The following is a 22,740-nucleotide window of genomic DNA, read 5'->3' on the forward strand; positions in this document are numbered from 1 at the left end:
CGGAAAGGGAGCCCCTCTCGACGGCCTTCTTCCCGGCCGTCTCCCTTTTCTACGAACGAGAAATTTTCCCTTCGAAAATCTCTCATTGATCCACGCGACAATGAAAATCTGTAATATAAATCTATCTATTCGATTTCGGGAATCGTGTGTTCGCAAACTGTTCGATCGTTCCAAGAATTTCCAAGATTTTTCCAGATTTTTTCAGATTTTTCGAACGAAACGGAAGAAATGGAAGAAGAAAGGAAAGATTCTTCTTCTTCTTTTCTATGATATACTTCGATACTTGAAATACTCAATTATAAAGTGTAATAAATTCACGTTGATCGAATAATTTGTTATAATCGACACGATCGATCGGTTGTATATAATATATCCGTTCGAAGATTGCCTTTGTTCTCGAAGAAGGAGCGAGGAAATCGGGAATTGATCGGCGCAACAACGCGTTCCTTCCTTCCTTCCTTCCTTCCTTCCTTTCTTTAGAAAAGAATGGGAGGAACGAGGATACGTTTAAAGATTATTATTATTATTATTATTATTATATAGCTTCTCGATTTCACCCGTTTTCGTTGATCTCTCTTGATTTTCCGGCGAAGAAACAAAGAAGCGGCGAACCAAACGACCGTTGCTTATTGCACACTAACAATACCGTACTTACTATTCGCAAAGTATACGAGGAAACTGCTATAGAGGCGGTTATTTACATAGGTATATAATAGAAGGTTGTGTTACCTTGACTAACCGAGAAAGCTTGCATCCGAGACACGCGATACACAGCTCCGGTTAAATATTCGTTCACGTGGGTCGTTATTACTAAATTATGCGTGAAACGGAGACACTTGGTCATCGCTACCTATAACCGAGATATCGGCAAATAATACAAACGCACGACTAATTATCATTAGACTCGTATATTGTATTCTCCTTGTTGTTTCGATTCAATCGTCCGGTCGATAAATATTCGTTATTTGAATTAATCGATCTGTTTTTACACGATAAATTTCAATTTTTGTATATTCGGGAGGAAAAAGATATCGCAATTTGTACGATTTTAAAAAATTTTAAAAGATATTTAAGATTTTATCAAGAGATTTCTTTTCGATGTTTTCAAAAGAGAGAGAGAGAAAATAAAATACACGTGTCGTTTTATATTTTCTCCAATAAATATTATAAACGAAAAAAAAAAAAGGAACGTTTCCTTTGAACGAGCGATATATTACGAAATAATTGACGACTTGGTCCGTGATATCTGGGATTTCTGTTGCTCCGTAGGAAGAGTCTGCCCCTGATAACGATAAACTTTTCCTGTTGTTGTCGCGTGGAGACAATCACGACGCCGAGGATGCACTGCTCGTTCCATCTTCCTCGTGGCGTAAAACAACCCTGTATATTTGACGAGATAAAAATTTGCGTGACATCGCATTCACGGACATTCATGTGAACAATGCGGCGACGTCCCGATTAATTTTAATTACGTTACAAAAATTTATCGCATTTTCTTTTTTTTTTCTCCCCTCGATAACGCCTCGTAATAGAAAACGGATGTTTCAACGATGCTTTTTATTCCGCACGTGATCCAATCTCGAACGAAGGATGCCCACGCCGTGGCCATCTTCCCGGAATATTTATACGTATGTATATACGCGTTCCTTCTACGTATGGAAAAATGCTCGGTTTCTATACGAATTCTACTCTCACCTGCATTTCACGATGCTAAATACGTAAGCTTGTTCCACCCACGCGAACGAGAAGGAAGTCGAGTAAAAATAGGGAAGAAGTGTGCTATCCTACGATGCTTTAGTTACGAGCAACTGTAAGCGATATTTACGCCATCTATCTCCTCTATCGTTCCAATAACGATTAGTAAGAATACGAAAGGATCGTAAGGGAAACGAGCAAAAAAATTCTTCGACACCATTTGTATTTAAATCTACAAATTTTTATTTACACGTTCGTTCTCTCTCTCTCTCGTTTATGTCATCGATGTCGCGAAGATAATTGACAAATTTAAAGCTTTATCAATTCGTTTAACGGATATGTGAAATATTGTAGATTTTCAATTTAATCGATCGATTCATAAATCGAGAGATCAACAGATTCGAAGTGTAAGCAATACGTACGATCAGATGTCATCCGAGCAACGTTTCCTAAATTGCAGCTATATTAATGAAAGCGTCCTTCGTAACGTGGAAGTCTCCCAATATTAGAAGTTACCGACACATTAACAGATTGATGGTAAAACGCGTTATACGAATGACATCACCTTCTAGAATTGTTGTATGCAAATACGTCATTGACCATCATTAACCCCATTATGTTTATGCCTCGTGCCGGCCAATTTTTTTTTCTCGTTTCAACCGATACCCAACGCAAACATTCTTTTGATGAAAGAAAACGAATTCATTTCGTCCCGATTAATCAATGGCAATTTATAACACGAGTAGTATTATAACTTTGTAGCAAGTGTAATCGCGCGTGATAAATCCAAATTACTTTAATTTCTTTCCTTCTTTCTTTTTATCCTTCCGTATTCGTCGAGCGACGAATCGAATACAAAAATATTTAGATTGATAGATATCGACGATAAATAATTAATGACGAAGGATAAGGAATGCGATATCGATACGATGGTGATCAATCGGTAGCGCGTGTAATACGTAATTTCAGACGTGACGTCATACAAATATTTATACGGTTGGGATACAATACGATACAATCTATTTATGGGGCTGTGATAGATCAGCGTGCTGTAAATTCGAGAAAAGCGAGCTACGAGCTACGCTTAGAAACCGTTCCAAGAAAAAAAAAAAAAAAGAAAGAAAGCGTAGTCGTTGGAGTCGTAAGTTACGCCCTTCCTAGTATTTATACGTTACGTCACAGGTCGGAGGACGGACGAATCGTCAACAAAGAGGCGACACAAAGACCTATACGTATATATATGTATATACTTAATAAATAGAATAAAATATCGCACGATAGAACGTTTGATCATTTACTTGGATCGTCATCGCTAATTCATATGTCAATTATTCAAAAAGAAGCGACATCTGCCAATGACATCACGATCTGATCTCATTCGTTGCAAATGTATTAAGTTGCATCCAACAACGTTATCCAACGAGCACCGCGTTAAAAAAAAAATAAACAGCTTCAATTATCTAATAATTTTCCCAACGAAAAGATCGTGACAAGATCGCGACAATTTGATTACGTAATACGATTAGTATTTGGCCAATATTTGGCCTGTCCTTCCGTGTAAAATCTCGATCAAGCGCTATCTACGCTTGTATCTTTTTTTATCTATACAATAGGGATCATAATCGAGACGGATCTGTCGGCAACTGACCATTAAAACGATATTAGTTCCATAGCTCGAAGACCGTTTGCGCGTGACATCACAGTCTAAAATTATTTATTAACAAATGCGACCGTTTATTATGTCGTATCTTTGGTTACTTAATTGTTGTACTTGTTCGAGGACGTTGATATCGCACCATAAACGACCTTTCTCCTCTTTATGGAAAAATATATTCGAGCATTTCGACTTTGGTAAAACGAATCAATACTCTCTCTCTCTTCTTTACCAATAATAAAATTTGCAATCAATGTTTAGATATGATAATTTTAATTCGTGGTTCATTATGTAACGTTATGTATCGGCATAAGAAGAACCGAGAGAATTTATCTTGCGCGAGAGAAAAATATTCTTTCTCTTTCCGATCGAATTATCGAAACGAATATATATAATATGAATAATTCGTGTCATTTTTTTCCCCTCCGTTTTTACACACAATAAGGAAAGAGATGTTACAACCAGTTACGTAATTTCAATATTGGACGTTTAGCTCTTCATATTCTTTATTCTTCAGCGACGTTTTCGAAGGAATAAAAAAAAAATGAAAGGAAATATTATATTCCTCGAAAAATATTTCCACGCTGAAATATATTTTTGCAATGGTAGTCAGCAGTGAAGTCAGACTCGTACACGGAGGTCAATCACGTCGTCGTCGTCCCAGGCTATACGATACGAATTCTCGTAAGCTATCAGTGACATCACTGTTACTTTTACGAGTTGTTTATCACGAGCATGAATGAAACAGTTCAGCGTGACAATCGAAGATAATACCAAGTACTCGAGAGGAAGGAATTCCTCGAAGGAGAATAGGAGATTCGTTTATTGCCGTGCCGATAACTCATCGCGCGTGCACCACCACCCCCTCGTCGTCCTCGTCCACGTCAACCCTTGCTTCTTCCTTTCGTCCCTCGGTGTTTCGTTTCTCGGTAAAAGTTCGAGTTCTCTGGGAGGAAGAAGAAGAAGAAGAAGAAGAAGAAGAAGAAGGGAAAAAAAAAAAGAAATCAAAAATTAATGAACCGCGGGACGAGTTTATCGCCACGAGGCGGTGGCATGTCGAGCCGCTCGTAAACGCGAGCTACAAAAACCGATACGATGACGACTTTCTGCGTTTCTTGGAAATCGACGATAGCGAGAGCTAATAATAACGGCGATGCCGCTAAGCGCCAATGATTTCGGGGTTGAAATCGATGAAACGCGATTCTCGAATGGTAGCGCGTGATCGATCGATCGATCGATCGATCCGCTTCTTTTTTTTTACTTTCGTCGTACGCGTGAAAGATGAAAGGTTATCGGTTCTCGATCCTTTTCCTTGGCGGGAATTGTGGATGAAATCGGATACGATTCTCGATCCTAAAGTCGGGGTTAAACGTGCGTGGAAAACGTTTGTAACTTCGCGTTGTGAATTTATTACAGGGAACGATAAATAAACAATGTGAAATTTGTCGTTCGATACGTCGTTTCGATACGTGCGTATAAAAAATAAAGATTTCGACGAATCAGCTTATCGAACGTTTATCGTTCGACTTTCTTTTTTTTCTTCTTCTTTTTTTTTTTTTTTTTTCACCAAACATTCGATAATCGCTTGGAACTGCATACGTAACTCCACCGATGTTAAAAATAGACTCGTTATTTCCAAGTAAGAATCGTTCGTGGAAAATATTTTAGATTACCTTGCGTCGCAGTATAACTATTTCTTTCTTTCTTTCTATTTTTTTTTTTTTTTTTATCAACGATTTCTACATAGCTTTCCAGAGCTAGCTTATAAACTAGCTTATAATACTCTAATTCATTCATTCAATGAATAAAGATCCACCCATTTATTAATATCTTGAATTCGGGAAACGACCGATCATCAACGCCTATCTACGATTATTCATCTACGATTATTCATCTACGATTTACGAAATCGAAAGGACAGACGTTCAAATAAATAAATGGCGAAACGAGGACGAGAGAAGGGGAGAATATAGAACGGATCTTTCCGATTTAACCGATGGTTTCGCGATGATCGATCGCGACAGATAAATAGAAGAAGACGAAGAAAGACGAAGAGATTTCGCGAATCGAAAGATTTCGTCAAATTGGTAAATTACATGAGGCTTGGTGTAACGGTGTCACGAGCGTTACCAGAACCAGATCGTTTAATCTATGTGGGACGTTTAAGGGTGGACGCAATCTGTCTCTTACGAAACGTGCTAACCTCGATACACGTTATCTGAAGAAACTCCGGGAGTTCAAGGGGTCTCTCGAATACCATTTCGTTCTCTCTCTCTCTCTCTCTCTCTCTCTCTGTCGCGTAGAGAATCGTGCGTGGAACGTACGACTCTTTCTATTATCGCGCTCCCGGGACGATTCGGTTGAAAATTTGAAAGCGAACCGTGGAAACGGAGCAACGAGGTTAAACGAGTAGATCGATCGATGCGTGAACGTGGTTCGATTTCGGCTCGAGTTGTTCCGGTTTAAATTAATCGGTTTTAAAAGGGAGGCTCTTTAGAAAGTTTCCTCTCCTTTCCTTCTAAACATTTCCTCCTTCTTTTTATTGCCAGTAACTTGTTTACTTTAAGCGGAGAAGAAGCATAGAACTCGGTTATAAAAAAAAAAGAAAGAAAGAAAGAAAAGAGGAAAGACGAGTGATACAATGCGAAATGATAGGAGGCAGGGCGTACGTGGAAGCGGTGGACGATTAGGCACGCGACAAAAGGGATTGGACGATCGACTCTCCACCATGGTTCGGAGGGGGTGGGGGCGAGGATCGATTTCCAAAAATAGGCCGCGTACCGACCGTATATCCGTTTCTATTTCCGCGCGCGTTTACAAGCCTATCCATCCGAGATGCGCTCGCTTCGGTCCCCCGGATATTTTTTCCCGCTCACGCGTCGTCGATAAATTAAAAGGATCTCCCGTCGTTGCTTCTCGTTTCGCCCTGCCTCCTCAATTATTATAACACGCGACGAAAATCCTTTTCCTTCGTTAACGTGCTTTCACCCTTCGATTACGAAATTACGAGAGAGAGCTATAAATGCCAGCTTTATGCAATATTCGATGGAATATTAGGTAATGGATCGCGTGGGTGGTGCTCGAACGGTGGAAACGTGGATCGTTAATAGAGATCGAATTTACCTAATTTAATATTTTCAATTCTAATTCTTTACGAACGAAAGATAGATCGATAATAAAGTTTGCAAAATTTTCAGCTCGTCTTACGTCGAATTATTGACCTTAATCACTTGGCAACGCGTCAAGTAACTTTCATTTTCAATTTTCGTCTCTATTCTTCAGTCGAAACTTGTTACTACCTTTCTATTCTTTCTCTATCATCCGCGTTAACAATTTCTTCTAATATCTCTCGTGATCCTCTCTCGTTAGAATATCGAGGAATGTTTAAAAATTTTTCTTCGCGAATAATTAACGAATCAAACGTATGCGTATCTTGAAATAAGGTTTTGAAACGGGAGATCAATCGATCAATTTCCTCCTTTGATCGAGTAATTTTCGATCGATTCGAAACGATAAATTGAATTATTCAAGATCATTTGTCGTTTCGAATCGACGACAAACGATGTCGAGAGAGAGAGAGAGAGAGAGCGGTTAAAAACAGGGAGTTAAGCGATTGACGAGAATTTTCATGGTGACGAAATGCAGGAAATCGAGTAACGCGACTCTCGTTCTCGTCGAATCGAACGATGGAAAGAGACGAACGACGCGGAGACTAACGTTACAATTGGCGCCAATGTGCGCTTACATGGTCAGAGTCAGTACAGCTAAACTTGACACTTGACTCTTGCGCTAGAAACGTACCACGACCGATTAGAATTGCATCGAAACGTTTAGGGTTACACAGTTCAATGCTAAATGTCGCGATGAGCAAGGGATGTTGCACGACGCGCACTGTGTTCAATCGTACAAATTATATCTAAAATTTATTTTACGATTACACCAGTGAACATTGTTAAGAAATATGATATCGTTCATTAGCGAAATTACGTTTGTAACGAGATACAACGAGAAAGAATGTGCGTGAGAGAGAGAGAGAGACAGCAAGAGATTAAATTTAGAAAAATTGATGCGCGTAACTGTGGTACATTTGTTTTTAAAACAAATCCAATTTCTTTCGTAATAATTCGTTCGTTTAACTCGTAAAAATCATAAAAAAACACAAATACGCACGTATTCCATTTACGATAGAAATTTTCAAATTAACTTCCAATATTCAAATTTATATCGATTAACGAATATATTTATCAAATTTATCGCTTAAATAACGTATTTTCCTATTTTAATTATCTCGGGTAATCAATTTTTCAACGCTTTGATATTATATATTATTTGTCGCATCGTATCGCGACGAAATTTCTTCGATATTTTATGATGAACGGTGAAAGTCAGAATCCAAAAAAAAAAAAAGAAGTTCATTCAGCTGAGATTCTTTATCATCGATCAATCATTTTCCGTCCTTTCGCGTAACAAACTGACTGGAAAACCACGATAAAGAGCGCGAGGATCGATATGATATTTCATTTCGAATTAAAGGGTTGGCAGATTTTTAAACGATTTTGAAACGATTTACGCTTCTCGCGAGAAAGGAAGAAGAGGGATGCGAAGGGGAGGAAAAAGGGATGAGAAAAGGGGAATAATTACGGGTGGAAAGTATGGATAGCGCGAGATGGACTCGCTACACGATTATACTCGTCTCGCGTCGCACGCACACGTAGATTCTTTTATGGGGGTCAGCGTTTCTGGCGGCGGACGAGTCGATTATGCGAGGCCTCGGTTGTACGAGTGTTGATTTCACCCGACCTTTCCGACCCGTTACAACCTCGAATAAAGCCATTTATGGGCCTTTAACTCTTTCTCTCTGATATACCACCACCACCACCACGAGCGTGGATGGAATCGATTCGCACTATTGTTGTCGCGAATTTAATTTATCCGGATGATCGGATCAGAGCCTCGGCGGACGACGCAAGAGAGACTATCTTTTCTCACGTTGAATACGCGAGATATTAAATTAAATTAACAATTTAATGGCCGTAATTTCCAAGTTGGAGCGTTTATCGTCTCGCCAAATACGAAACACGGTTAAACGAGGGAATTTTGACATCCAAGATGGATAGATTTTTGAAGTTTTCGAAGAGATCGAAATCTGTTTTGAAATTTTTCCGAAACGCGATCACGATGGATAGGGAAACGAGGGAACTTGGAGGAGAAGGAATCGAGGGGAAAAAGGTGAATGGAGGAAGGGTGATGGAATTTTTTACACGCGCCATGGTTGTTACGAGGCGAGCGAACCGGCCGCGAAAAAGAGAAAACGAACAAGAAAGGGAAGGAGAAGAAAAAGGAAAAGGGATAAGAGGCCCGTAATCCCCGTTGCCCTGGATGCGCGGTGAGTTTGCATAACGACGACACGCCGTCTTCTCTCTCTCCACTGCTTATCCACTTACCAACCTCTCCTCCGTATCGTACGCACTTTTTTGCCCACGGATTTTTACTCCATTTCCTTTTTCGGCAAAAGAAGCAAGAGGCGAACGCGCGGCTCCCGCTTTCGGAATTGCTCGCCACAAATCATCCGCCCATACTGATATTTTTCTTTTTTTTTTTTTTTCCGTCCTATTTTCTTGTTCGCGAATCGAACGGAAATTCGGATAGAACGAAAATTTCGAATTTTTCCAATTTCGCGTGGAGAAAAAAAAATGCATCGGTCGTATGAATAATCGTAGGGAAATTTTTCAGCGACTCGTGATAATTCGTGCTCGAAATTCAAGGATGCTCAGTTTTCAAGGATACGCGAGCCTAGCAAATTATATAACTCGAATTGGTCGTTCGTAATATTTATTACGACACGCTTGTTGCATTTATATTTGAACGACTGTTGGAACGTGTCTATTAAAATTTTCTATAAATAATTCTGGATCTGGAAACGATTTCTCTGGAATTGTTGTGTACAAAGTTTCCGTACACAATCGGATAACTCGATCGAATTCCTTCTCAATCGAGCGAAATCCGGGATGAATCGTGATCGCCGCGAACGAGGGGAGAGGAGAGGAGCGAGAAACGAAATTCACGGAGCGGAGGTGAAAGAAAAATGAAACGAAAAGAAGGAGAGAATACCGGTTGGTTGGTTGCTTGCTCGGTCGGTCGGTTGGCGTGAAAGACAGAGAAGGATAGATGGTAAAACCGAGGACTCGAAAGGGAAAGAGAAGAGCACGCGCGTTAACGCGAGGATGATCGAAAAGGAGGAATCGAAAAAAATATGGGACGAAGGAGGAGGAGAAGAATAAATTGTTCGTTGCGTAATCGAAGCGGCGCGTTTGTCGTCCGCGAAAAATTTCAATTTCGTCGATACGATTCTGCGCTTCTTCGAGTCGATCCTTCGACTCTTGGACGATCACTCTCCCGATTCGCTGAAGAAGGGAATGCGAATAAGAGGAGGAGGAGAAGATGCCGATCGAAGATCGATACGTAACGGGAATAAAAAGGGGGGACGAATCGAACGGGTTTGAACCTCGAGAGAGAAAGAGATCGCTCGTCCCTACTCTTTGACGTAACTTTCAATTCCGATTAAGCGGATTATTCTCTCGGCACCGTTTTAACCCTTGTAACGGTTGAAATGGCCGTGGAAAAAGGTGCCAACTTGACGCTTTGATTTTTATAATCGCAACGTTTTTTCGTTTCTCTCTCTCTCTCTCTCTGCCCCAAACACACAGCGAGTATCCGGTGACTTCTAAAACGATAGTGTGTGCACACACGTACGCGCGTTAGATTAGGTTGGTGGCGACATTGTCTGGCCACGATTTCGCTCGGCCAGCGTCATCCGGTCAGAGCTGAGGACGACGCTTAATATTACCGCGCATTATGCAGATTCCGAACACCGTGCCTCCTCTCCTCTCCCACCGCGTTCCAGCTCGTTTCACCCCCTACCTGCTGCTCCCCCCTCCCTCTCTCTCGCTCCTCCTATCCCGCTGCGTACAACCGATCGTGGACCGCTGAATCATCATCGTCGTCGTCATCGTCGTCATCGGTCGGCCGATTCTTTTTCCAATGGAACGCCGATACGAGCGATTCCCGATCATCTTCGCAGATTTCTCGATTCTTCAAATGCTAATTCTTTCTGTTCGTTCGTGGAAAGAATCCGCGTCGAGAATGAGAGAATTTTTCTTACTCTTTTCTAGAATTTTCGACTCGATAATTTTCACAGAGGAATTTTTCCTTTCCTTTCGCTTTAACGTCCGATCCTTTCTTTCTTCTCCAGAGAAAAAATCGAAATTTATTTCCATTTTCAATATCACTTGAGCGTGTCATAATTTATTACGATTATTACGTTTCGTGCGAAATTTCGGATCGAATTACGTCGCGTTTAAAATGTTTAATGCCTCAATCTGGAAAAATTAACGATGGATGGAAATACATTTTAATCGAGCGATTAAAATTCGACTCGTAGTCGGCGCATAAATAGGTTAAGTTTGATGAACAGATGTTGAGAAAGTCGGCGGAGGAATCGAACGACGGCGGCGGCGCGTTGATACCGGTCTCGAACCGAATTGGACCGGTTCCGGCCAATCTGGACCGAAAATCGGATTGCATAAAGCGACACGGGACGACGTCGTCTGCCTCTCCAAGTATCGCAATTAATCGTGCATATGAAAGTTCCCCCTATCCTTTTTCAATTTTCAACCACTCCTTAAAAAGAGAGCTCGTCGTCGAAGTTTAATGCCGCGCAAGTATTTCGCAATGAAGTGTCTCGCCCCGTCCCGGCTTTTCGGATAATTCTTCTCGCAAGATATCGATGCGATCCATCATTATTCCCCTTAAACGAGGGGATTGCGGTTTTAAAAATAAAGATTTGGACGAAAGAAGTTTTTTTTTTTCTCTCTCAAACGCGTTATCGAAACTCGTGTGTGTATCGTCGTGCGCAACGATAAATAATGATTAACGAGTTGGAAAGTTATTTTCGAACTGCGATCCGACGACCCGTTGATGAGAAAGATCTCGCCGGTTTTCCGGTTTTCTCTCCCTTTCCAATTAATCCGATAATCGAAAAAAAAAAAGGGGGGGGAGGGAAAAAAATGTTCCCTCGGGCGAAGTAAATAACGCGCTAAATATCGCAGCATTTCCAATTAAAGAATGAGCCTATTTTACGGTGCTTATCGATCGAACGTAATAGCGTATATATCTGGTGTACACACCGTACACACACCCGCCCACACTCGAGAAAGCGCACACAGGCCAAGTTGGATTATCGTCGATAAGAAGCAAAGTTAATTCAGACGAGACGTAACCGTTGTTAGTCTTCGTTATCGCGGCAAAATGGCAAAGAAAGTGTCACGTTGCTTTTCACCGGAGGCAACGCACGACGAATCAAAACCTCCCCCCCCCCCCCCGGCAAAGAACAATCGGCCACCAATGCCTTTATCGTCTCTCTCGAATTTCCTGCTTACACACCGAACAAGGGTGGTTCCCCGATCGGCTCCTTCTTCCTTTCGTAAATCGCTCGATCCTTTTCCACGAAATCGCGGAAATACAATATACAAGCGTTTCTCCCCTAATTGGACAGCTCTCGTTCGTATTTATACATATGCATATAACTCGATCTTACCGAATTTTTACCAGCGAAAAACATTCCTCCCACGATTTCGTGTCAATAATCGATCGTAATAATCGTTGGATTCATACGAGAAATACGTTCTAATTTACGTACCGTTTGTGTTTATCCAAACGGCGATTATCCCAATTGATCCAAACTGAATCCAGACTACAATAAAAAAAAAGAAATAGAAAAGAATCGCAAGACTCCTCGAAACTGCGCATACGGAGCGAGCGATTGGAATGACACGACACCTTTAAAAATAACACGGGCGGTGGAAGAAGCGGAGGGCGAAGGAGAAATTCTCGGAATTCTCGTTGATGGAGCAGAAGAAGGAAAATTATTATCGAATTCGTTCGATCGGCGAGTACGAGATGGTGCGTCCGCCGTGAAACGAGAATCCCCCATAACGCCGATATGTGCACGATAAGAGGTGTAACGCGGTCTCGCCGTGAACAACCGCGTTACGTGTCTGTGTGCTTACTTGTTTAACGATACTTCCATTCCACGTCTATTGTTGGCTCGCATTTATCGGTCGAACGTCCAGCATCGGAATCGTAATCAGCGGGGGGAGGAGGGGAAGGTTGCGTTCGCGGAACGACGAGGGGGCGAAATTAAAGTGGCGCGTTAAACTCGCCTCGTATAATTTTCTCTCTAATTTTTTCGCACGGGAAAGGGAGAGAAGACGACGAATCTAACGCTTCCTATAAAATGGAGATAATCCTCTAGGTTTGGAAAAGATATAATTGAAAAATTTATACCGATAAAGAGATCGAATTTATTTCGAAAAGGAAGAGAGATATTTGTCGTTTCTTTTTTTTCTTTCTTTCTTTTTGTCACAAAGATCCATCTCTCTATCTTTGAATCCTTTATTTCCACGATACGAATTCAGATGGCGAAGAAACACGAAGCAATTTAGAATGATCCGCTGTTCGTCGCGATCTAAGAAAAAAAATGAAACTGTTTAGAAGATTTTACGGTAAATGTGACATCATAGATCCAAGAACGGCAACGTAAATATTTGAAGCACCGGGTCTCGTAAACGTCCGCTATTCGGTGGAAACTGGTGGCATGTGCTGGAACTTGCTCTTCGCGATTACATTTATGTACGTTGTCGCTTCAAAAGGGGCAGAAGAAATATCTTGAAGACACTTTGTTATTATTTATTCCGCACTTAATTAAAAAAAGAAGCAGAGAGAGAGAGAGAGAGAGAAAGGAATTTATTAAGATTAAATATAAAAAAATCATGGGATTTCAATCAAACTTAATACATTTAATACGATTTAGAAAAAATATTTGGGGAAGGAGAAATTAAGAAAAGCTACAACGGATATCAAAATTGTTGTCGAATCTCGCGTAAGATGACGCGATATACCGAAAACGGGATTGACGATTAACAAGTCCTTAGATATCACGCTCGATGTTTAAACAGCGATTCCATTCACGCGGATACATATTCGTAATATTCGCATAAACTTGTCGACAAGGACAGCCTTCTTAGCTTAAGTGGTGCACTTCGTTCGCGATGTAGATTGCCGGTTACAACGCGTAACACAGTATATGCCTTGTCGTCCCGTGTTCTTCTTCGCTGTTGATCGAAAATATTAGCGCGATTCCTCCAACTACTACACTACAGCTATCGAACGAGCAATATACGATTACGATTTAATTAAAATTCCCTTAATCTATTCTTCCTAACTTTCATCATAACCGTAATAAAATCGTAACCGTAGTTCTTCGAAATTTTCTACTCTTTCTCGCGAACGAATCAAGATATTTGAGGTATATTTTTCTTTTTTTTTTAGATTTACAATCGTAAATTAAAACACGAAAAATAGCAAGACGGTTCTTTGAAAAATAATCTATTACGTTTTGAAATTTTATTTCTAAATTTTCTTCTTCTTTTTATTACTTTTAAAAAAATCGATTCGACTCGATCAAATTTTCCAGCGTAGAATTCAACGAGAGAGAGAGAGAAGGAGGAGGAGATAGATCGTCCTCACGCGTAATCGCGAAATTATGTCACATACGAACGCGATTCTCGTCCAAGCTGGGACATTACGTCATTGCGGCTGAAAGCAAGCAGACACGCCGCAAGCATTACATATTTGGAAGATCGTGGCGCGGCGAGGTCATGCAAAAATGAGCATCGCGACGGCAGATAAGACAGCAGGGGGATCGAAATCCGCGATGAATTACGCGCTCGGCTTAACTTGGAACCCTTGCTTCGACTCGTTTCGTTACTCAAGCTCACCTACTTTCTCAAAAATCATGCTTCTCGCTTTTTTTCTCTCTCTCTCTTCTTTCTTTCGCTCTTTTTTCTCTCTCCTCGGGTATGACGTGGCCCCGACGCAACCAAATTTCTTTCCAGACAATTTGTGCGCGAAATAAAAAAAAAGAAACGAGAATTCTGTCCTCGTATTCCTCTCTCTTTCTCTCTCTCTCTCTCTTTCTCTCTTTACAGTTACAAAAGACGAGAGAATTACACTCGTAGCGAAATTGCAAAGCAACGAGGATACCTTGATGCGTGATTGAAAACAAGGACTTGTCACAACCAATCACGTGGGTGGGATTAAACTGATGCATTAATGCAACAGTGACCTTGATTCTATGCAGTCTTCGCGATCGTGGGTGGAAGCTGAAGTGCAAATTCGCTTTTTCTTCTGTTACATAAATCTTTGCTATTGTAAAACGTAATCTGCCTCGAATTGCCGGCGTTTTTATTTCTGAAGGAAAAAAAGAAGAGAAAAAAGAAGAATAAATATGTTCGTAGACTCTGAATCTGGAATGGAACGCTGGATTTTTCTATACGGATCGAGGAAATCTTACTTTTTCTTGCGTGAAAAATATATAAAAAATATATAATATCGTAAATCGGGATGAAAAGGGAAATTTTCCCGTTATTACACTCGATCGTGTTTAAATTTAAGAAACGAGTCGAAAACGAGTACGCGAGTTCTTAAAATAAAATTTTCAGAACTTAACTTTCAAGCTCGTTTATCACGCTTTAAAGCAGCGTGTAGTTTCTTCTAACCGCGAACTAGGATATTCCAACAGGCCGGTAAGGTTAACGCTCCAAATTTCTAAATTCGACCGTTCCAACAAACATCGAAGCACCTGAATAACCAACGGCCAGGCGAATAACCGAGGAGAAACACAAACGCGTCTACATTCCATTCTTTCTTCCTTCCTTCCTTTCTTTCTCCTTTCTTTTTCCGAAAAAGATCCTCCGTATCACGCTTACTTACACCAAAGATCGTAGCCAGGGATTTCCGCGAAAACCTGGTCGTTTGGTCTCTTCTTTAAAGTCTCGTTGACTCGAGAGGGACAACTTTTATCCTACGAGGCTGAAAACGAAAGAGCGCGCAATTCCATTTTCTCTTCTCTTTCTTCGCGTTATTCAAACAGAGGACGTCCTTCGAGACGCAATGGCGTAGTTAGAAATTGACGGCTCGTCGAAATTTCTTATCGGATATTATTTTGAAAAAATAATTATTTTTTCGCATCTAATATCCTTCTTTCTTTCTTTTGGTTACAGATCTGCAGAGATTCGTACAAATGCAATTGCACGGGGATAAAAGGTGGTGCGGGATATCCTGGAATCCCCGGACTTCAGGGGCCGGAAGGGCCACCGGGTGACATCGGCCCGGACGGTCCACCCGGGCCGAAAGGTGAAAAGGGCGCCGGTGGGGAATACGGCGGCATGGGAGAGAAAGGTTACAGGGTAAGCATTAGTCGATCGATCCCCCCAATTAACGGTTCCATTCTAAAAATTTGTCGCGCGATCAAACAGTCGGACGGATTTATCGCCGGTAACAAGAGTTTCGTCAATAAGAGTTTCGGGTTCCGATCGTATCGAATCGAAATATACGATTGCTATAATACGCAGAAGCGAAACTTTTTTTCCTCGCCTCTAACTCTGACGCGATTTAACGTCCCGTAAAAAAAAAAAACTCTTAACGAGAGCTACAACACATGTTTCGTAGCTTTATTTCTTTTTCTTCTTCTTCTTCTTCTTTTTTTTTTTCTTCACTACCATGAGTCAAATTCAACAACATCGTATTAATGAAAAATAAAACGTTACGTGGGAATCTGTCTCTTAATTGCTTCCGCAGTCCACGGTCGTTTCGATGAGAAATGGACCCTCGAAATTGGCCCACCAAAATTGGACGAAATCGCGTGACAAGATGCTCGTATTCGACCGGGTTAACGAGAATACCAGAATACCTCGTTTTTCCATTCGATTTTCGATGAAATTGTTGCGTGCACGCGATTCGAGAAAGAGAGAGAGAGATTAAAAAATGAGAATGGCGTCAGCGGTTAGAAATGGAACGTCTCGAAATGCGGAGAACGAGAGGGTATTACGAAGAAACTCCCACGAAATCCGTCCGCCCTCGATCTTCTCGTATACAAGCACCGCGAATTCCTTGTTTCGCAATTCGTGTACCTTGCGTGTACCTCTTTGAAACAGATTCTGGAGAAAATCGGTATCCAATCTCTTCCGATGACGATCGATAACGCCTACGTCGATCGATCGTCGTCGATCAGATTTTCGTTCGATGAAAATTCTATCTCGGATTGCATCGATTTTCCTTCAATCGATGAAATAGATAAAATTATTAAAATTTAATAAAAGACGTAATGAACGATTCGATTATATATATATATATCTGAAGAAAAATAATTTTGGAAAAATATAAAGATGTGAAAAATGAAAAATTACGTGACGTGAAAAAACTTTATCGAAATAACGCGATGGTAAAGAGTTGGCGCGGCTTCGCATTTGCACGCTCGACCTCTTAATGAACATCTATCAGTTCGCGGCAAGATAACACTTTACGAGCGCACTTTTCTCCTTTTTTTACGACACGTACGGATTGCATCTTTACATTAGCCAGGCAGCGGCTCCAAACGAGTCGTCCGAATGACGTCATGGCCCTTTCTGGTACCGCTGCATCGGCCAACCTTTTCGACCATTGCAACGTTGCCAGTATCCCCGATTTTCTCCATCGTTTCTCACCTTTCTTTCGCCATTTAAAAAGCTCCCGTAACCGAGATAAAACACGATTTCTCTCGACATGGAGAACCCATGTACGGATATATATATATGTGTGTGTGCGTGCGAGGATAGATTGTAATAAAACGACACTAGTCGTCAAATTACCATTAAGCTAAAGTACGAAAAAAATCATTATGAACGTGTGTATGCGTGTATGTGTGTGTGTGTGTATATAAAATAAATTATAATCTTTTTATAACATTGCGTTTCTTCGCAACAAGATCAAAACAAGATTTTTTCAAATGTAAAAATCACAAAAAGATAATTATAAATAATAATAATTTTCGATTTTGCAACTCGACGTTAGAAGAGATAGCGAGAGATTTCGCATAAACACGGGTTGGACGGGATGACAATAAAGCGAGGGATACGTGTAATTTTTTTTTTTTTTCATTTATCCCGAGATATTCCAAGACGAACGAAATAAAAATCTCGAGCAATCTTATATAAATTTCATCGAGCTCGACGATTGTAAATCTTCGGCTACCTTCGTTCCATGCTCGGACGAAACTATAAAGACGTTCGACCCGATCCTTCTTTCTCCTCCTTCGTCTTTGCTCCTCCTTTGCGTTTAATTATAAAATCCTTTCAACGCGATTTTTATATTATTTTCGCGACTACAACAATGATTCTTTAGAAATATTTTTAATTTAATAAATTTTCCGCGACGATATATTCGCGAGTATATTCGGTCGCAAGAACACGCTGACGTCATGGTTGTTTCTGGTACCCGGCAACAAGTGAAAAAATGGACACTCCTCTTCACGGTTTGTTCCATCGACCACGCGAACATCCTTTAGTTATAAAAGGAATCCTGTTCCCTCCTATATACAGGGTGGCCAGTTATATATAAAGACAATTCTCGATTTCTCGATCGAAAGGAAAAAAATTGTAGAATCGTTGATAGAGGGACATTTTTTTTTTTTTTTTTCATAAATTCGATCGAACTCGATATCCATCCGAAATTGATTAAAATTAACATGGCGAGAGGCGGACGGTAAAAGCTGTAGACCTCGCTCCGAAATTGGCGTCAAAGTGGTGGGAATAGCACAATTGTGCGCTTTGGGTTAACGATTCGGCCCGGCGCGGCTACGTAGGCGTTAATAATAAATTACGGCATCTCGCGTTCCTCGCGTTTGGCATTGATCCCTATCTACGTAACGATTACCCAGATGTATCGCATATTACACGCATACCCACGTGCCACGACCACTTTGACTCGAGCCGTCCGATCTATGTCGTCCTTCCGATCATCCCATCGATCCTTTTCGCTCTTTTCGAAAGAAAACTCGATAAACCCATTCGATGTGAATTGAATTTTCCTCTCGAAAAACTTGAAAAATAAGAGGAAGAGGAAGAGGAAACGTTATTATTAATAATAGAGGCGATTGAAAAAGGGAAAGAAAATGGCCAAAAGATGACGAGGATGACACACGAAGTTGAGGACGAGCACGTGTAACCCCTGTTTTGTTTCGCTCGAACGAAGTAGGGTATCTAAGCGCCGATAAAGAAATCTCCGTTTCACCGACGATACGCCTCTCTCTGGCCACGCGGCTATCCTCCTTTGATACCCAACCTACGCGCCATTAACCCCTCGTGACATTCGTACTTTGTACCACTACCCCCGTACCACTCGATAGCCTCGAGAGCCGTACCGTTCCATTTCTTTTTTCTTTTTTCTCCTATTTTTTTCTTTTTTCTTTTTTCTTTTTTTTTTCCATACGTATCGATCACGTCTCGATGCTTCTCTCCGTGTTGGAAAATACTCGACGCGGCACCCTGCACAGTACGAGTGGTAACGCGGCTCTTTGCAAACGTTAAAAACAAACGGCGACAAACTCGGCGAAACGATAAATTATTTCACGGCTACCTGTTGCGCGGAAAAATTGGAAACATTTTCGCGAAATAAAATAACCGATTGAGGATCGGTCGAGAATCGGATTAATCTCGATTCGTATTCGAACTATCCGCCGGTTTTACAATTTTACAAGAGAGATAAGATGACACCGAGAAAGGTGATAACGGCTATGGAAACGGATACACGCAGCCAAAGTCCTACGCGTTCGCTCTCGTCTTCCCATCATATCTCGAAATGCGAGGGTGAGAAGCATTTCCGCTCTGCGATCGTCCGCGTATCGCTTCGATCTAATGTACCTCGCAGTTGCTGCCATCGCTTCTGCTCTCCCTCTCTCTTTCTCTCGTTCCTTTTCCCGAATAACGATTTCACAATTCGTTCTTATAAAAAGAAAAAAAAATCGCGATAATTCTAAAAATAGAGAAAGAATCGTACATGGAGCGTTAAATTGCTCGAGCGAAATAATAAAATTGTCATTTTAATCGTAACGGGAACGTAAAATTTCATCATTCGTCGATTTCGACACATGAAATTTCGTTTTCGCGTTTTCTTTTCGTCGGCCACTCCCTATCCCCTCCCCTTCTCACTTACCCCCTTCAAGTTTCGCAAGTCTTTCCGATCATCATGCCTATTACTCCAATCAAGCGAAACCATTTCAATGATGTTTCTTGTTCGCGAGAAGACGGAATTATTTTCACGAAATTGGGTCGTCCCATTAAAATGGCGAGCCGAGCGAAGGACAGAGAGGGGAGAAGAACGAAAAAGGGAGGATGACGTACCACGCGCGTTGCGATAACGCACTTCCCATTGACAGATCATTCTATGCGTCCAGCAACGTGGAACCGGATGTCGAGTGATCTCATAACCAGATATGCTCTGCCTACCCTTCCTTCCTTCCTTTCCTTCCTTCCTTCCTTAACGTTTTACAATAGTTTATCTGTAAACAAAAAAGAAACATAAAAATAAAATAGAAAAAAAAGAAGGAGAGGATGGAAAAATTGATCGTATCCAGTCCCTCTCCGGTGGTGAAAACGCGTTCGAATAATCGGCGTTCTGCTGATCGAGAATTACGAACGTGTTTTGATTGTCAAATTGGGCGATATTTCGACAAACGTTGTTGTCCATCGTGATTGCCCGAACAAATATCCATCGAGATTGAAAAACATGGAAGCGTTGCAATATCGAGAAAATTATTCGATTGCCTCCAACTTGGGAACGAGTTTAACGTTTCGATATTTCACGAAACGCGAAGTCGGTAAGATTGATGGTAAACGCGCGCGCTAACTATATGAAATATAAAGGAGAAACTAGTTACGGATCAAAATACGAAGCAAAATGTCAAAATGTCAAATTACGCTAACCGTAACGAGTTTCGTAGCGCGACACGTAATGAATCGAACGATTCCAAGTTTGTACAAACAAAAATTTCCGAAACTTATCATTGAAATTCGTTCCGTTCGTTGAATTCGTTAATTTACATAATTTAAAGACGATTTTTATCGAGCATTGTGATCATTCTTTCGTCTACCTTCGAATTAAATTAAATATTAGACAATTAAATCGTTAGATATTTATCGTTTCTCAAAAAAATTTAAAAAAAAATTTAGTTCCACTCGATATAGGGGGAGGATTGTTGTCGACCGTTTCAACGATTCGCTCGTGATTAGTAAAACGCGCGCAGCTTTCATAAAGGCCGGTGAAATATCGAGCAATTACGAAGCGGGAATTCACGGACCTATGAATTTATCAAGAACAATAATTGTCCATTCCACCCCTGTCCTATTCTCGTGACCGCGATTTACACGTTATATACTATTCATTCCTCCCTCCCCCCGCATCTGTTCTATCGTTCGTCCCCATAATTTATCAAATAACCGCGTATTAATTTTATCGCGAGCATTTCCACCTCCTCTTTGTCCACCCTTATCCATCCCTTCATTCCCCGATAGAACGAATTGGATGGAAAAAATTTTCGATTCGTCGTTAAAAGTTTGGCAAATCCCCGACCGATCCCCAATCCTCCCCGAATATACGCGCCGATACTTCGATATTAATTTACCCGGCCAAAACTTGGACACGGTTTCCACGGTGTTCTTCGATTAAGATAAATAATTAAGATAAATCGGTGGCCGGGGCGGGGTTCCTCGAATCGCGGTGCCTTTGTAATTTTTTCTCTTTCATTTTTGAACGAAAATAAGAAATAAGACGAGTAATTAACGTTTCGTCGAACGCGCGAGTCCCGCTAACTAATCGGGCATAGTTCATCGATTCAATCGGATATAATTGAAGAGTGAAATACGGTGAGACCGTATATTATGACCGATGATTAATTCTTCGTTTTATCGGCTGCTTTGCAAAACGATTTTACCAACTTCGATTTTACCTTTTTTTCCTTTTAGATTACGCTTTCGTGTAACCTTATATCTTACACAAATCGTAGACGCGTTATTTATTTTTTTTAACGAGAAAATGCTCGATTATTTTGGATATCGATTACGTTATTCAACGTATATTCAACTCGAACTCGGATAATATTTTTTACGAAGAATTTAACGAATTTGTATTTTTTTTTTTTTTTTTCGTTGTCGCAACAGTGTCACCGTTCGAGGAATACATAGTTGTTGTAATTTATCGTTGCGAATAATTGGAAAAAATATGCCACGATATTATATCGTTCAGATTTATCATCATCATACGGTTTTGTATCCTTTTGTCATGTTAACGGTATACGGCATAAAAATTATTCTGTAAACGTTAATACGGATCGTTATGTCTCTTAAATAGATGATATATATTCTGTATTATACGTGGCTGAATAAAAAAAACTTTTTAATATTCGCATTATCGTTTTTTATGAACATTTTTTTTTTTTTTTTTTAATATTTCGATACATATATTATTACGGAGAAAAATTTATATATCGAGGTTTTTTTTCTTCTTTTCGTTAGAATAATATTAAACGACGAAGAGAAACGTCTGAAAAATCGTCGTTATAAAGTGTATCGTTTTAAAATCTCGTTTCGATGAGAAATTTCGACGAAAAACGAAGTAATACGTAATTATTTTATAGTAATATATCTTGTAGTGTACAGCATTCTCGATCAGGCTCGTTTCTTGGAAGTTGTGCAACAGGTTAAAGCTGATAAAGCTGCTCCTTTTTTAACCGTTTTTTAAAACGGACTTGTATGCGTAATCGCACGCAAGATAAGTGCGTTAATCGTGACGGAAGAAGATCTGACGAAGCTAAGAATTTTCCATTACAAATTAAAATTAAAACGCGATTCAATAGAATCACACATTTTTTTTTCAATGCCTCAGCGATTTTCAAAGCTATTCGATTGAAAAAAAAATATAATTATTCGCATTTACAAGACATATTTAATGTCACTTAATTTCATCCAGTATAATAATCGAATTTACGACACGTTTAGAGACAAGTCCTATCCTATCTTTTGTAATTTTAAACAAGCAAACTATTTTTAAACAAACTATTTTAAACAATCGTTTTGAAAACAAATTTAAACGAAACTGAAAACACGTTATATATATATCGCGCTATCACACTAGAGAGAGCAATCGCGAATGTGATGATATATATGTATATAAAAAAAAAAAAAAGAACGATAAAACAAGTAAAAACAACGATTCTTGAAAAAAGATAAATTCGAAGATAAAATAAATAGAATTTTCGATGCAACTATGTATCAAGATATTATGTTTCACGCGAGTTATTTTGATTCTATGAGGTCAATCTGAACTTCTTATCGGAACGTTATAATATATCACTGTCCGACAACTTGTATAATACTTTTATAACAAGCAAAGTGACAAAATAACGATAAGCGTAAGAATAAGATTCTAGCTTAGAGACTCAACTTTCAAACGCGAACACT

The 22,740-nt window shown here is 40.1% G+C and overlaps 1 protein-coding gene across 1 annotated transcript in view; it reads left to right on the forward strand.

The window, feature by feature from the left end:
* The window catches only part of LOC408551 (collagen alpha-5(IV) chain), a 40,231-nt gene that overhangs the window by 3,615 nt on the left and 13,876 nt on the right, over window positions 1-22,740 (forward strand). The window contains exon 2 of the mRNA XM_006563124.3: window positions 15,472-15,657. Within this exon, the coding sequence (XP_006563187.2) occupies window positions 15,472-15,657 (186 nt within the window). The remainder of the gene's footprint in view (window positions 1-15,471; window positions 15,658-22,740) is intronic.

This window comes from Apis mellifera, linkage group LG16, assembly GCF_003254395.2.
Source record: "Apis mellifera strain DH4 linkage group LG16, Amel_HAv3.1, whole genome shotgun sequence".
NCBI classification, from domain to species: domain Eukaryota; kingdom Metazoa; phylum Arthropoda; class Insecta; order Hymenoptera; family Apidae; genus Apis; species Apis mellifera.